Here is a 16,013-nt window from a genome sequence, read left to right on the forward strand (position 1 = left end):
TCGGGTTCGGTTCTGGAAGGAGATGTGGAGGAGAGGGAAGGGGGCCGGGGGTGGTTGCATATTTGATGTAAAGTGCCGCACCTGGAAACGCAAATTTGCCCCCAGAAAGTAGGGCAGGCGCAGCTGTGGTGGAGGTAATCTGATTCCAATCATGTTAATGTGGTTTCAGCGCTTTCCTGCGGCCGAAGTTGGGGAAACAGTATGAAGCGTCCTGCGTGGTGAGTCATAATCTGTCTGTTTTTACCTTAATGCACCTTCAGGCCGGTGCTTTTCCTGCTTCACGTGAACTCATCTCCATAATGCTACTGCTGCTGGAGGGGCCATCCGGGCCCCCCACACAGCAAAGAAAGCCTGCTTTAATCCCCGTTTGTCCCCCCACCCTGTGCCTCTGGACGCCGGCCCAGTCCTTTGAGCGGGTCCTGGTGGAGAACAAGCTGCACGGCCTGTCTCCGGCGCTGTCCGAGGCCATCCAGAGCATCTCCCGCTGGGAGCTGGTCCAGGCTGCGCTGCCCCACGTCCTGCACTGCACCTCCATCCTGCTGTCCAACAGGAACAAGCTGGGTGAGGCTCCGGTGATCCAACACAAAGACTTTTTTTTTTTTTGCTTATTTATTTTTTTTCTTCAGTATAGCAAGGATTGGTCCAACTTTTTCCTCCCTAATTAATCCAGTTAATCCAGTTTCTATTCATTCATTACAGATCAGTTTATGTAAAAACCCATTTGATTAAAGAGTTAATTTAGATGGTGGCTGTGGAGAGGAGAGATCTCCTGTAGCAGTCTGTATTACAACTAATTTGAAGAAGCCTCTGACTGACTCACTGTGTAGTTAGAGAATATGATTAACCACCTAATTCATTCAGTACAGCAGAATTTTAATTCAGATCCATTTTAAAATTCACAAAGTTCAGTTTGAGACAAGTTAACCAGTTACAAATACAGTAAACCTCTACCAAGTTTCGTGTTTTTCTGTAAATGTTACACTGTAAAATGCAGCTTGAGAAACTGAAATACAAAAACTAAACACTACTAGACAGGCTATTGGCTGGTGTCTACAAAGCAGCCAATCCAGGAGCAGCCTTTATTTACTGTGGCACTGATGGGCTGGAAACCAAAAGTAAGGAAGAGGGCTTCTATGGCAGCGCTAAGATGGTTTCCACTACGAATATTATGCATATTAATGTATATTTGGTGTTTGAACTTCAGAAATAGACGTGTTTCTAGAGGAGATCTCAAGCATTTGAAACCTAATTCTGATCCAGTAAAGAGTGAGACTGCAGATCCTTAGTTGTCAAATTATTTCAGTCCAAGTCAGTTCGGTATGTTTTTTGATTCAGTTTAAACTGATTATATACATCCTGGTTTGTTCCAGTTAATTTGCATAAGGTGAGTAATGAGTGATGCAGCTTCAGTCCAGTTACCTTCAGTAACAAAGTGTGGTTCAGCAGGACATTGCCCTGTTGGATGTTCGGGTCGGTTATCAGTTGAATGTTTAAAGATTGCTACGATAATCCATTCATTCATCTCCATTAATACAGGTTGCCTCAATTTGATTGATTTCCAGTTGGATTGGAGTCAGAGTTCGGTTCTGTACGTTCCAAACACGTCCTGTCATAGACTGATGAAGCCAAACAGCTAACCGCAATAACCGGCTAGCTCCATTTGTAGCTTCACAGCTAATGAAAATGCAGGAAAATGATCCCATGCTGCTTGTAAAGCAGTAAGACGGGGAACTGCATCCATCAAACCAAGTTCACTTGTTAACTGGTGTGTGTGCGCCCCCATGTTTAGTGCTGTCCTGGGTCGCTGCCGCCTACTGTCCTCTGGACGTTAGAGGTAAAGTTGTCCTTCCCTCCCGTCAGGCCACCAGGACAAGCTGGGCGTGGCAGAGACCAAGCTGCTGCACACGCTGCACTGGATGCTGCTGGACGCCGCACAGGAGTGCAACCAGGAGGCGTTGGGCAACCAGGGCTGGTCCAGGGGCGGCAGCAGCAGCAGCGCCTTCCTCCAGCCACTGGGGAACCAGGGCTCCTCCCCGGGGGCCCCTGGCTCGGGCTCGGGCTCGGGGCCGCAGCACGGCAGCTCCCTGCTGGAGGACGACGACAGCGCGCGGGCCAAGCTGTTCCACAAGAGCATGGCCACCGTGGAGCTGTTCGTGTTCCTGTTCGCGCCGCTCATCCACCGCATCAAGGTGCGTTCCGCTTCACGCCCAGCACCGGAACCGGGGCTTTCCGGAGTCTAACCTTTGTTTGTCCAGGAGTCAGACCTGACCTTCAGGCTGGCCAGCGGCCTGGTGATCTGGCAGCCCATGTGGGAGCACCGGCAGCCCGACATCCCGGCCTTCACCACCCTGATCAAACCGGTCCGGAATATTGTGACAGGTAAACACCAAGACCAGAGGGGGTCTGTTCTCATTTGTTCATGCAGGATCATAACGGGCTCTGTTCTGTCCCACCAGCTAAGAGGAACTCCCCAGTCAACAACCAGTGCAGCCCCCAGGGGTCTGCCAACCAGAGTCCCCTGGTGAGTCAGTGTTTAGCTGCTCTCTCGTCAGATTCAGCCTGACGTTTCGTCCCCTTCTGGTTCCTGCCTCTGGGATTCATCAACGCCACGTGTCGGCCCTCCTTCCTGTCTGTCTTATCTGTCCGTCTACAAACCCACAGGGCTTCCAGGTGGTCTGTGAAGCCAGCCAATCAGATTCCTCCTTCCCTGCAGCAGGTGAGCAGAGCTGTCGCCGTGCCAACTCGGTGGAGAAGGGAGGGACGTCCCAGCAGCCCCCGGCGGCCAAGGGGCCCTCCAAGAAAAAGTGAGCACCTTAACCTGAAGTCCAACAGGGTTTAATAACGATGAGCTGATGTTCATATTAACATCATATTTGATTAGTTATGATACGTTGTGGTACATTTTATACATCAAAATGTGAATATTTTTGTCATGTTTCTCCTTGTGGATCTCCTACTGCATTAGGATTTCTGTTTTTCTGTCATATTGATTCAGTGTGAACTATACACTCACACTCTGATCCACTCCCATAATATTCCTTGATTGAAAAAAAAACATTAAAAAATGTTCATGTTCAGAGTAGAAGGTTATTCTAATCAGGGTTTTATTTTGGTTTTTGACCTGACTTTTAGATCAGGGCCTGTTTATTTTAAATCCGGAACCTCCAACTGCTTCTCAAGAAAAGCAGGTGTTTCCATAGCAACCAGAGACTTTCCACCTCCTTCGGTAGACATGGCAGCCGTTTTCTAATTTTATATGATGAGGCCTGGAAACGTTACACCAGCAGAGTAATAGTTGGGGAACGCCACCATGTTGGCGGGGAGAGAAAAATGAGCCCTTCAGGCTTCCGTCAGATAAACTGCTCAGCTTATATTAATAGCTGTTCTGTCTCATCAGGCAGACGCAGAGGCTCTTCTCTCACTGTTCTCACTTTAACCCACATAACCAGGGTAATTATGCTCAAGTAATGTCTGACGCTGGCATCAAAGCTGGGGAGAATCTCCATCAATGAGGAAATATTCCAAAATTGTTTATTTTTATTTATTTATTTTTTTGTATTCCATGAGGGTGTTTTTGTTTTTCCAAGTCTGTCACATCAGGTTGGATTCATTCATTTGATTCAGAACCGTGACAATCCTACAAATCCAGGTCTTGTTTATGGGCTGTGAGGGTCCTGATGTGTCCGTCCTGCAGGACTCAGGTGGGATCAGAGGCTCCGTCTCTGTTTCCTCATCAATCAGACTCCCGTTTTTATCCCTCCTCCTCCTCCTCCACTCTGCGGCCGTTTCCGGCGTGGGCCGATCCTCGCCGTTCGCTCCCGTCCTGTCCCGTCCCCGCGGCGCCATCCGCACCTCTCCGCTGCTGATGCGGAGGCAGTTTCCATGGCGACCCCGGCTGCTGCATCTTCCCCCTTGTGCCAGGGACTGTCGTCACCGGGTCTCCGTGGCAACCTGACAACAGCAGAGGAGGGAAGGAGGAGGCGTCGTCCGCTGCTGCTCTCCGCAGATTATCCTGGCCCTCCTTCTGTCCCTCGCTTCCCTTCTTCTGGTTCCCAATATGTTTCTCTGCAGCGAGCGCTGACCTTCATCCAGCTTATTTATAGTGGACTCACGTAGGCCAAGGCTCCGTCTCCCCCCCACCCCCCGTCCCCCTGCTGCTGCCCAGAGGATGCTGAAGGCGGGCTTTGCCCTTGTTCTCCGTCCTCCTCTGATGGATTATTAATGAGGCATTGTGGCAGGAGGAGTGGACAGTTTTGTTATTATCCCCGTTGACTGACCAGATTTCTAGATTAAAGCAGTGAGAGTTGAAGTGAGACGGAGCAGCAGAACGTGAGTCTGGACAGCAGGAGCTGAGCCGCGTCATGCTTCGTCCCGTTAACTCCATCTCCAAATGGAACTCTTGTCTCCCAAAATAATCCCGGCCATGCAGGCCAGTGATGTGTGCTGTGATTTCTCAGAGCTGTCAGCTTCCCCTCGTTCTCGTTTTAACCAGATTCACCCCATCAACTGGCTGTGATCAGTGCAACGTGCTTATAATGGCAGGTGTGGTCCCATAATACCAGATTGTAAAGAAAATAGAAATAATCACCATCCATCTGTTCTTCATATCTGTTCAGAGGAATGTCCACCAGGTAATCACTAAATAACTAAATATTTAGTGAGGTGAAAAGAAAAAAAACATCCAAAATTGCTGGTTTCTGTCAAAATTCAGTTATATACATGGAGAAATGCCCGTATGCAAAGACATTAAAAATCAAGTAGCAAGTTTGTGTGTTAACACAAAGCCAACCAGGACAGATGATGGGAACAAGCTTCAAGAACATTTTATTACATGAAGTTAGAAAATTGGGAGTAGATACAAAACTACCTCATTTATAGCATCATTCCCACCAGCCGAGTTCAGCTCGTTTTAATCCAACTCCGGTCCATTTATCTTGAAAGTCCGGTTCGGTTGGTGAAGTGTGAACGCGGAATCGAACTCTAAAGTGAACTCTGGTCCTAAAAACCTCAGTCTCGGTTTGGTTGAAATTAACTCCAGTACATTTTGAATGCATATGAGAACACCAAGCGGACCAGAGACTGCTCCAAAAGCAGGAAGTGGATTGCAGCGCATTGTATTTTGGGTAAATACAACCGAAAAAAACGAGCTAGCCTAGCGCTAGTGGGAGAAAAGGTTTGTGGTCTTTAGCCAAAGACAGAAGAGAAATCCTCCACTACTAAAATCTGATTCCACTCCATTTTTCTTTCCATTTTGTGAAGAATGAAGTGTCACTCAGTGTCTTCTTCAGAGGGTTTTGTGTTGTTTCCTTCGGTGGTTCTTGGTGCAGCGCCCGCACAGGCAAGAAGGGGGCGTTCAATGTGTTTGGTTGGTTTGACTCAAAGCAGAGAGAAAAATAAAACCCTCAGTAGCTGGAAATGGAACAAATGTTTCAGTTTTGATCCTAATTGAACCGAGTCTACCAGAATATCAGGGGGGAAACCAGCGATGATGTAACCGTGGTGATTTAGGAGCAAAATGGTCTTTGATGTCATTGCTTTCTTTATGACTCTGCAGCCAGACTGGAGGCTTTGAGGTCCTTTTCGCTTCTCTAATGACTCAGCTGGTCTCAGACATTGATGATGATATTGATCTGACCGAGCCTGTGGTTGCATCAACTGTTAAGTCTCTGTTCCTCCAGGACGTCAGCTCCTGCCGGTCTGCCGGCGTCTCTGGCGCACCGCGCCCGGTACGCCACCTACTTTGACGTGGCGGTGCTGCGCTGCCTGCTGCAGCCCCACTGGACGGAGGAGGGCGTGCACTGGGCCCTGATGTACTACCTGCAGCGCCTGAGGCAGATCATGGAGGAGAGACCGGAACGGAACCCGGAACCCCTGGTCACCCCGCTGCCCCGCCCTCGCAGCAGCTCCATGGTGGCTGCCACGCCCTCGCTGGTCAACACCCACAAGACCCAGGTAGCAACGGCAGCCAATTACCATCGTCAGATTTAACAACAACTTGATTGATTGAGGCTTTGTTTTGCTGTACAGGATATGAGTCTGAAGTGCAACGAAGAGGGCAAATCTCTGAGCACCGAGACTTTTGCCAAGGTTTCCCTCACCAACCTGCGCCGACAGGCCGTCCCAGACCTGTCCTCTGACCTGGGCATGAACATCTTCAAGAAGGTCAGCGCCCCAGTTTGACCCTACAGCAGGGTTCTGTAGTCTTTAGCAGCACCACTAAAGACTTCTGGTTGTGCTGCAGTTCAAGAACCGGCGGGAGGACCGGGAGAGGAAAGGCTCTATTCCCTTCCATCACGCCGGGAAGAAGCGGCAGCGGCGCATGGGCGTCCCCTTCCTGCTGCACGACGACCACCTGGACGTCTCGCCCACTCGCAGCACCTTCTCCTTCGGAAGCTTCTCGGGCCTGGGTGACGAGCGGCGGGGTCTGGACCGCGGCGGCTGGCAGGCCACCATCATGGGTATGTCATGACGCTGCTGACCTCCAGTCACATTCTCCTCCAGTGTTTCTGTTCGGGGTAACTGACTTGTTCAAGTCTTAGTTCTTACACTTGAAAACCTTAAATAAGACGAAACGTTTAACACTCCAGTTACTTCAGTAACCTAAAATAAAAGCTCAAAGGAAAGGAGATGAAATGATTTGAACCAGAAGGTTTTCAAAATTGCTGGCTTGTGTATTTTGAAAGGAAATTGTAATAGTAGAGGAGGGTGATGTAGTGCTTGTTTGTGAGCTGCAGTTACACAGATTGAGATTTTCCAGCTCATCTAGCCTCCAGCAGCATCTGCTGTTCAGGTTTTTCTTCAAAAACAGCATGTGAATCCCCTCGTGTTTCCATTCCTTTCCAGGTAAATTCACACGCAGAGGCAGCACGGACACAGCTGCCGATGCCGACAGCCTGAGCGCCAAGCACTCCCACTCCCACCACTCCCTGCTCAGAGACATGCCCGACCACTCCAACAGCCACAGCGACAACACGGTGAAGGAAGGTGAGCCGGAATAACGGCGCTAAACAGGGAGGAGCTACTGGCGGAAACCGTTAACATGTCAAGGTTTATTAAGAAACAGAGTCCAGGAGTCGTGTTGTTTCACCGTTAATTAGATCCGTTAGAAGATGGCGGATGTTTCTGTCTCTGCCGGGTTACGTAACGCAGTTATTATTGAGACAAACACACACAGATAACAGGCCTGGTTTTAGACGCAGAGCGACACTCAGAACCTGGTCTGAAGCAGAAAACAACTTCACTGATCACTTATTTTTGTTGTTTTTGTTTCTATACCATGAGAATCTATGGAAACCATTAGATGTTTATTTATAGAAGTTATAAATAAATAACAGGAAAATTAATAAATAAAATATTTTTCTCAATCTCTTTTTTTTAATCATCATAACCATGTAACTCATCAAGCGATAATAAATGCTGACAAGAAAAACGACCATATTCTTTTCAACATATCAGGCACCTTGATGCAACCTGAAATTTGTTAAACATTGTTAATTTACCACCAAGATTATTTATTTTTTGTGAGATTTGATGACTTTGATTTAAAAGGAAAATAAAAATAAGTAAAGAGGTTTGTAGCTCTCAAAAATAGGGCATAAATATCAATAATAATTCCAGTAACTGCCTCTAACTGGCCAGAATTTGAAGTTCAAGTTACTCACAGTTTTTTGTCGGCCAAAAAAGTTTAATGGACTGATTAGAAGTTTCTTCCTATTGCCTTTAACTTTTAATTTTCAGCTTGTGAAATTGTTTTTCTTTTAATAAAAAAAAACAAACAAATTGGTAGAGGTGTTTATAAAAATAATAGAAGTTATAAATAAATAACGGGAATAGTAAGTAGAGCAGAAGGTACTGATCACTTATTACCGTTGATTTGTTAATTTGGGCTTTTTTCTTCAGTTTTTATAAAAACTGATGGTTGCTTACGTGTCATATATAATGTTTTGGTAATTATTAAAAATGGAAGAGAAAGGGGGAAAATTCAGTCGAAGAAAAACCTTTTTGGGGATGTCATGCTGTATGAATTGGTGGATTTGCATTAAAACACTGAACTGTTTTTGTGAAGTGCGATCTCAGATCTCCACCATCACCATGGCGGCGTTCAACACCACGGTGGCCTCCTTCAACGTGGGCTACGCCGACTTCTTCACCGAGCACATGAAGAAGCTGTGCAACCCGTCCGCTGCGCCCGAAATCCCCGTGGAGCCGCTGGCCTGCAGCAACCTGCCCCGCAGCCTCACTGACTCCTGCATCAACTACTCCTGTCTGGAGGAGGGCGAGAACATTGAGGGCACCAACAACTTCGTGCTGAAGAACGGCATGCTGGACCTAACGGTGGGGAACTAGCCGGACCCTGAACGCATCTCCTGACGGCACCTTCCAGCGGCATAATGCACTTTCCCTTTTCCCGCACCAGGCCGTGCTGCGGGCGCTCTACGCCGTCCTCGCCCATGACATCAGCTCCAGGATCTGCGACGTGTCCCTCAACATCATCGACTGCCTGCTGCAGCTGGGCATCGTCCCCGGCATGGGCAAGAAGCTGTCCAAGCCGGACAACAAGGAGAACCAGGAGACCCGGGCCAAAGACCCGGCCGGCCAGAGCCTGGCAGCTGGCGCCCAGGGTGGCGGCCCGCTTCCAGGAGCCGGTGGGGGTGGAGACGGAGGTGGAGGAGGGGGGAGCGGCGGAGGCAGTGGGCAGGGGAGCAAGGATGACGTCAAGAATAACAAAGAGAATGACAAAAAAGTGAGTTCAGAGATTATTCTGTAGATTTTAATCTCGAACACTTCCAAAGGATTATAAGCCTGGCAGGCCACCAGGCTTTACTTGCCAGGCTAAGCAGGGTTTTACTTATTTTATTTTATTTTATTTTTTTTATGTTTCCTTTTTTTAGGACTTCGTGGTTGGTGTTTAGGTATTGTCAGTAATGTCTTCCAATAACGTATAATTACACAGCAAAAACACAAAATCTTGTCAAGTGTTTTTTGTCCAGTTTCTAATGCAGATATCTTAGTTTGCTTCATATAAGAAAAACAAACTTACAAGTAGCTTTTTAGCAAGATATAATTCCTTAATATTAATGAAATATTGATTGTAAAGTTCTAGTTCTATTGGCAGATAAATTTATTTATAATGACATTTTTTTCCATGTTATAAGTGAAATAATCTGCCAATGTAACAAGAACTTTTTCATCAATATTAGGAAATTATTGACTTAAAACAAGCTCCAATGTCTTGCAGAAAAGCTACTTGTAAGTTAGTTCTGTCTTATTTCAAGTGTATTAAGATATTTGCACTAGAAACTGGACAAACATATTTGGTAAGATTTTGTGTTTTTGCAGTGTACCTGGTGAAATTTTCACTGTTCGAGTCTACTTTGAAAGTTTCACCTCAAAAACACGGTGGGCTGTTGGATGACTGACTTAGCACCGCTACCGACGGGCAAAGCAAGTTTTCTGGGAGAAAACCTGACTTTGTTTTCTTCATCAGGAGGAAGAGGGTTCTGGTTTCAGCACCCACCGCCTGGCTCTCACTATGCTGATCAAGATAGTCAAGTCTCTGGGCTGCGCTTACGGCTGCGGGGAGGGCCACCGAGGACTGTCAGGAGACCGCCTCAGGATGCAGGTTGGACACTTGAACTCAGCTGATTATTTCCCTATGAACATGGAAAACACTTCATTCTTGATATTCCCACAGTTCTTTATGATTGTATATTTTATCTTTCATTGCAGGCCCAGAACTGCCTGACTAATCTGTATAAGCTGGACAAAGTGCAGTTTCGCCAAACAATGCGCGAGTATGTCAACAAAGACTCCCTCAATAACATTGTGGACTTCCTGCACGCACTGCTGGGCTTCTGCATGGAGCCCATTACTGACAGTAAGTATGTGGAGTATCTGAGTGGGATGCAAGCCCTCAAAACGTTTGCATCAGCCTTGATTCCAGATGCAGAAACTGGATAAAATTGAGCAGCACAAATATTAGTGTGACATTATTTTTCTACCATTCGTTTAACGGAGAACACATATGCAGGATTTGGTGCAAAAAGTCAGGAATGAAAACATGCTCACATGTTAACATGCTACAGTTTAGCAGGCATGTTAGCATGCTTACCATCAAGTTTAGTTTGCTAACTTCTTAGCACCCAATAACTGCAAAAATACTATGCATTCCCATTCACATTCAGCTTTTCAAGAGCTAATTATTTAAAAAAATATACCTGGTGTTCTAGCAAGTTATAAAAGCATGCAGATATATTTTTGCAACAAATATATTCATTTGTTGCATAAAATTGCTCATCACATTAAGACAAATATGCTAATGCTAGATCTTAGGCTAACATTAGCTTTTGAGTGGAAAGAAGATGTGGAAAAAATAAAGCTAAGGAATAAAAAATGCTCACAAATGACTTTTTAAAGTGAGACTGACTTCTTAAAGTAAGGTTTGGAACAAAAAACATGTTATTAAAATATGGTGGTAAGCATACAGCCTGGCTGGGGCCTGTTTATTTTTATGTTTTTGGTCAAGTTTAACATAATAAACATTTTTATAACTTGATTTCATTTTATTACAAATTTTAGCCATAGACAAATCTGGATAAGGCTTTATGCACGTACGTTTACAGAAGGCAGGCTTTAATTAAACTACTACAGAAAATGGATTTTAAAAATACACTAAAGTAAGATATATGCTGAAAGTTTTTTTTAATGTGTAAGAGAAAAAGACCCCAGAATAATATTGTAGAAATGCTAATGTTAGCATAAACCCAAAGTGTGTAAAATTTAAAATAATCCTCGCTACATGAAAAGTTAGAAAAAAATATTCCAAACTTAGACATTAGAAATATTTACAACACAACATAAAATGGCACATTAGGGAGTGTGATATTAAGCTGAGCTTAAGGGTTTCTGAAAATAAATAAATAAATAAATACAATGCTGCATTAGCAAACGGCAACAGTGTGTAAAGCTTGGGACCATTAGCTTGGCTAACAGCTAAACCATCATTAAAAATAATCATAGCTTAAACAAGGACTTCTTTAAAATGTAACAATTTTATCAGATACTACTCTGATACATAAAATTGCTAATAATATTAAGGTTTGTAAAGTTTGAAACAAGATTTATCTCAAGGTATTTAAATGTTTAAGGTATATAAAGAGCAGACAAAAGCATAGACATTGTAAACACTAAGATAAGCCTTTCCTGAAGATTTAGAAAAAAGAAGACCACTCTCCTTTGCCAGATTTTTTGTATTATGCCAAAGTAGCATGTTAGCTAAACTGGTCTCAGATTTCAGTTTCTGGAAGACAGATTACTCTAGAAGTAATATAACAGTGATTAAATTAGTATTTGTCCCTTTAGAAGGGCCTCAATAACAGCTAGCATACTAGGAGTGAACAAAGCTAAATGTTTGACCTTGCTGTCCCACCCTGCACTTTGCATTCCAGCCCTACCTGTGTCTGTGTGTATCTGTCTTCCCCCTCTCCTCCATCCACTTGTCTTTGCTTGTCATGTTTTTGATGTTTTCCTCCTGCTTACTTTTTCTTCATCCACTTCAACTAGCCGAATCCTGACTTCCTTACTCACTCATCCATTCTGTACACTTGCCAATTGGAAGCTTCTCCCATTGCATTGCTGTTCTAACAGTGGCTATGAGACACATTGAACATGCCAGTTTTCCAGTTTTGCGCTGAAATTTTCAAGTATTTTGTACATGGTACCGTCATTTAGTACAAAATACTCCGCAGTTGGCAAGTTGCAGAAGCAATGAGTGTTTGATTGATGGAAAGTGACCAGGGCACCTTGTTCGGTTTTTTTGTTGTTGTGTGTTTTATTTTTGACTTGTGTGCATCTTGGGGTCGCCTCCTGGTGGAGGTGGGGTGCCATGTCCTTTCTGAGACCACCTTACATGTCTGTGCCGGCCTGATGTCAATCAACTTGTGCCCCGCCTCTTTTCTCTTGCAGAGTACGGCAGTGCAGGTGAGAGGTCCAGGAGGGCGAAAAAAAGAAACATCGGTAGATACACACGATTAATGATTAACAACAGTCAATAACATAAGCAATACGATGATTTTACTCACCCAATCAGACCCTTCCCTAGACACCGCTTTCATCGCTGCACCCCTCACTCTGTCCGAAAGTGACAAACTCGCCTGCAACTCCTAAACTTACACCTGTGTGTGTTGAATCTGGCTTTTTTTTTGCAGTTTCATCTAACTGGACCCAGACAATAAGCCCCCTACTCTGTTTAAAGCAGGCCTTAGTCACTTGCATGTATCCCCTACCCAGAATCCTTTTGATTTTGCTTCTCCCCCATATGCTTTATGAACCCCTTTCCTTTGCCCCTGCCTCCTTTCTGTTGTATGGGCTCACAACTCCAGCTGGTCAGTATTGTCCCCCTCCCACTCCCATCCCGCCGACTGAACCGGCTCCTGTATCATCCCCGGTCTCTCCTGCCTTCCTGCTGCTTCCAGACAAGGCGGGCTTCGGCAACAACTTCGCCACGGGGGACAACAAGTCGCTGGCGCAGAACATGGAGGCAGTGGTGGTGGGCTGCATGTTCAAGTCCCTCATCACCCGCTGTGCCTCGACCACACACGAGCTGCACAGCCCAGAAAACCTGGTGAGTGGGACGGGAAGTCCATCACTACTGGTTTTATCACGAATGAACAGAAAGATCCTGACTTACTGCTTTACTCGGTGATCACAGTGTATAATCGGATCTTATTTTCCATAAACAGACCACTTAGTACCGACCGAAACAATCAAGGTACGAACCACTGCTTTGCTTTTATGTATCGCCTTATCAAAAGACCAATGTCAAATTTAATTTTAAGTTTAATTTTTAGCTAAATTTGTTATTTGTTGGTATAGCAGAATATTTGACGTTAAATTATTTATTTAAATTATTTGACTAATTATTCTTCCAAGATAAATACTCCAACACAAAGCACTTCAACAGAAAACATAGAAACATGATTGTTTTTTGTTGTTACTTCATCCACCTGCTGTATTGGTTTCCCCACCAAGTAGCACTAAAGTCTTACATTACAGAAAATATGAAAGATGTGTTTAAAACTAGAAACTGTTAACAATGCTGCACACTTGAACTCATTTTTTATTATTTTGAAAAGTGGAAAATTCTGTTAAATTGATTTGTATTCATTGTGGTATTAACTGGACAAGCTAGCTTTAGCTCCTATGTATACAGTACCAGGTATTGCACCAAGTTAGCTTCAGCTTCGGTAAGTAACACAGGTACCTAGCTTATAGCAGCTATTCTTCCCCCACTTTGTCTGGAGGAATGAAACAAAATGTAAATAGTTTCATCAGAGTTAAAAATATCAGCTGAAGGTTATCATTTTCATTGTAGCCTGCTGTTCCAAATAGAAGAAATAGTCTTCAATACTACACTACATTTAGCTAGTCTTTGTAACATGCTAACATTAACTAAGAGGCAAACAGTACCACATTAGCTAAAATGGGCTCATTAGCACATTGGCCACCATTTGTTTAGATGTTTTTAGCATATTGGCTTGCAACACCATATTAACAAATGAGTGAACATATTAGCTAATATTCTACAATTAGCTTACATGAACATTTAAACCAGCATTAGTCATTTAAAATGGAATAAATAAAAAAGATGCTATCCAAGATTTAGAGCTCCATTTTTATTAGCTTACATTTAGCACTGTTGTTGCTAAACAACATACGCCCAGGCGTATGAATAAATCTAAAGGTTAGCCTTCCAATCTTTGCCGTTATGATAGGCCAGGTCCTTCCAAAGATTAATTAATTTAGACCCACCCATCTTCTATAATATTAGTTCAATATCACATTATTTTCTTTAAGGTAGGGGTATATTAGCTTATAAAACAATATTTCGACTAAAAGGCTCCTGTTAGTTCATTTGTTAGTGTAAATGCATCAAAAATAAAAATAATACAGCTAGCGTATGAAGCTTTACTGTTTCATTTGACTGATGCCACATCTATGCTTCTTTATGGAAGCATGGATTCCACAAATAACAATGTTATTTATGGTTCATAAATAGTAATACAACGATGACTAGTTTATGTTAAGGAAGGCTTTAGTCTGAACCGTAATAAAAAGGTGCCACAGGCTGAAACGGGTATTTTGATAAAGTCCAGAGAGGATAGCTGCAAAGAATTCATCCTGATCTGTATGGATGTGAGTAAACAACAAATATCTGCCTGAATGTAGCTCCATTCTCCAAAATGTTTTCTCATTCGCACTTCGATCTTACTCTTGCTTTGCCTTTGCAGGGTCTGTACTGCGATATCCGCCAGCTGGTTCAGTTTATAAAAGAGGCCCATGGAAACGTGTTCCGCAGGGTGGCGCTGAGCGCGCTCCTGGACAGCGCTGAGAAGGTGACTGCCACCAAGAAACCCGACGAGAAGGATGACGGCAAACAGTACGGACCAAGAAGGTAGTGGCCAATCACTGGCTGGAGTCATTCTGAGAGACATCGTGTTTTCTCTAATCAATGCCGAACCACTCTCTTGCCTGTAAATGTAAACAACCTCTGTGTATCCAATCACAGTGACTGTTTCTCATCACTGCTTGGTTATTTTTCCTCATGTCTTGTCACCATCTTGTCTGAGTGAATGATTTGATGCTATCATTCTCAAAATAATGTGGCTAAACACTTGAGAAAGTCCTCTTTGTTTGCCACATTATTTGACTACACCAGCAGTGTCACATAAATATTATGAGTAATATAGTGGTAACAATATTTAGTCCAGTTACAGCAGATAATTCTGGCAAAGCTTAATAGCCGGTTACGTGAAGTGGCTAAAACACAAGGGAAATTTGTTGTTTAGCTCTGGCCCTGAGCTTTTTCCAGAATTTGTTGGCCCCTGTTTGATGACAAAAGTCTCATGTCAAAAAGAAGAGATGGAAAAAACAAGTTATTGTTGGATTTAAAACAAAAAAGTCCAATCAAGGACTGGGTTTGCAAATTAGTTTTGAGCTAGAAAACCATTATTCAAAACAATGGTTGCATTATTTTCTCAGGTAACATTGTCTCATAAGTACAATAAACTCAACTTAAAAAGACAAGAAAAATGATGTAATGTCCCCTGTTTACCTGTAGGGGTATTGTAGGATAAACAAGTCCAAGATGTAAGCCAACATTATACCTCCAAGGTGAGGCGTTCATGATCATCCTAATCTTAAGATTCTTAAGTATGTGATCCACATCTCATGGCCAAAAGAACGAAAGCATTGCCTTCTTTGCTCAACATTTTGGACACCATGACAGACCCAACGCTGTCTATCCATCTCTGGCTGACCCAGAGGGGACAGTCCACCTCCCTCTGATGGTCTCAACCTTGAAGGGGCTTCCTCTCATGGTTCCCACTTGGCTGCAAACTTTCCGTCTGCTCCTGGAAGGCTTTGGCCAGAAGACGCTAACATAATCACATCATCTTTGTAGAGCAAAAAAGTTTGGAAACCAAACATTCTTCTTTCCATGAATATGCTTTTAGATCATGAGAGGGACTAGAAACCAGGGACAGCCTTTGACAAGCAGTCATCAACAGATGGGAAATATGGCACAATTTTTGATATGATAAAAAGACTAGACAGGTGAAAAGATTTCAAAATGTTAAACGCTCTAGGATTGTCTTGTTCAACATGTGTCAACAATCTAATGTATTCTACTGAGGAATATGGCAACAGAAGAAGAAATGCCTCTTTCCAGGGCTGGAAAACCTAACCGAACGTCATGGAAGAATGTGCTGTGGTTTCTTGAAACCATGGTTGAACTTTTGGGAGAAGCAACAACAATGAACCCCTTTGAATTTAATGTCCTATCCAAAGAGAAATCTGGCGGTGGTACAATCATGGTTTGACTTGTCCCCAGCTGCTGCAGCAGAAACCTGACTTTACGTAAAGACCTACCAAACTGTTGGCATCTGAACCGTTATGAGGCCTTACCCGAACAGGTCAGCTCCATTCTGCGGTTACTTGTCCTGACCTGCTCCTCG

The 16,013-nt window shown here is 44.0% G+C and overlaps 1 protein-coding gene across 17 annotated transcripts in view; it reads left to right on the forward strand.

Annotated features, from left to right (window-relative positions):
• unc80 (unc-80 homolog (C. elegans)) overlaps nucleotides 1-16,013 on the forward strand; it is a 45,973-nt gene that overhangs the window by 1,286 nt on the left and 28,674 nt on the right. For 9 of the 17 annotated variants that reach the window (XM_016672267.1, XM_016672269.1, XM_016672268.1 and 6 more), the window contains exons 2-18: nucleotides 170-218; nucleotides 405-561; nucleotides 1,861-2,189; nucleotides 2,256-2,379; nucleotides 2,457-2,521; nucleotides 2,662-2,804; nucleotides 5,679-5,952; nucleotides 6,028-6,162; nucleotides 6,242-6,458; nucleotides 6,844-6,984; nucleotides 8,066-8,334; nucleotides 8,417-8,743; nucleotides 9,488-9,622; nucleotides 9,730-9,877; nucleotides 11,965-12,015; nucleotides 12,381-12,622; nucleotides 14,289-14,452. In XM_016672267.1, coding sequence (XP_016527753.1) covers nucleotides 170-218; nucleotides 405-561; nucleotides 1,861-2,189; nucleotides 2,256-2,379; nucleotides 2,457-2,521; nucleotides 2,662-2,804; nucleotides 5,679-5,952; nucleotides 6,028-6,162; nucleotides 6,242-6,458; nucleotides 6,844-6,984; nucleotides 8,066-8,334; nucleotides 8,417-8,743; nucleotides 9,488-9,622; nucleotides 9,730-9,877; nucleotides 11,965-12,015; nucleotides 12,381-12,622; nucleotides 14,289-14,452 — 2,970 coding nt within the window. The remainder of the gene's footprint in view (nucleotides 1-169; nucleotides 219-404; nucleotides 562-1,860; nucleotides 2,190-2,255; nucleotides 2,380-2,456; nucleotides 2,522-2,661; nucleotides 2,805-5,678; nucleotides 5,953-6,027; nucleotides 6,163-6,241; nucleotides 6,459-6,843; nucleotides 6,985-8,065; nucleotides 8,335-8,416; nucleotides 8,744-9,487; nucleotides 9,623-9,729; nucleotides 9,878-11,964; nucleotides 12,016-12,380; nucleotides 12,623-14,288; nucleotides 14,453-16,013) is intronic. The other 8 variants (XM_016672274.1, XM_016672277.1, XM_016672275.1 and 5 more) reach the window with 4 other exon arrangements.

The sequence above is a fragment of the Poecilia formosa genome, unplaced genomic scaffold (genome assembly GCF_000485575.1).
Source record: "Poecilia formosa unplaced genomic scaffold, Poecilia_formosa-5.1.2 Scaffold58, whole genome shotgun sequence".
Classification (NCBI taxonomy): domain Eukaryota; kingdom Metazoa; phylum Chordata; class Actinopteri; order Cyprinodontiformes; family Poeciliidae; genus Poecilia; species Poecilia formosa.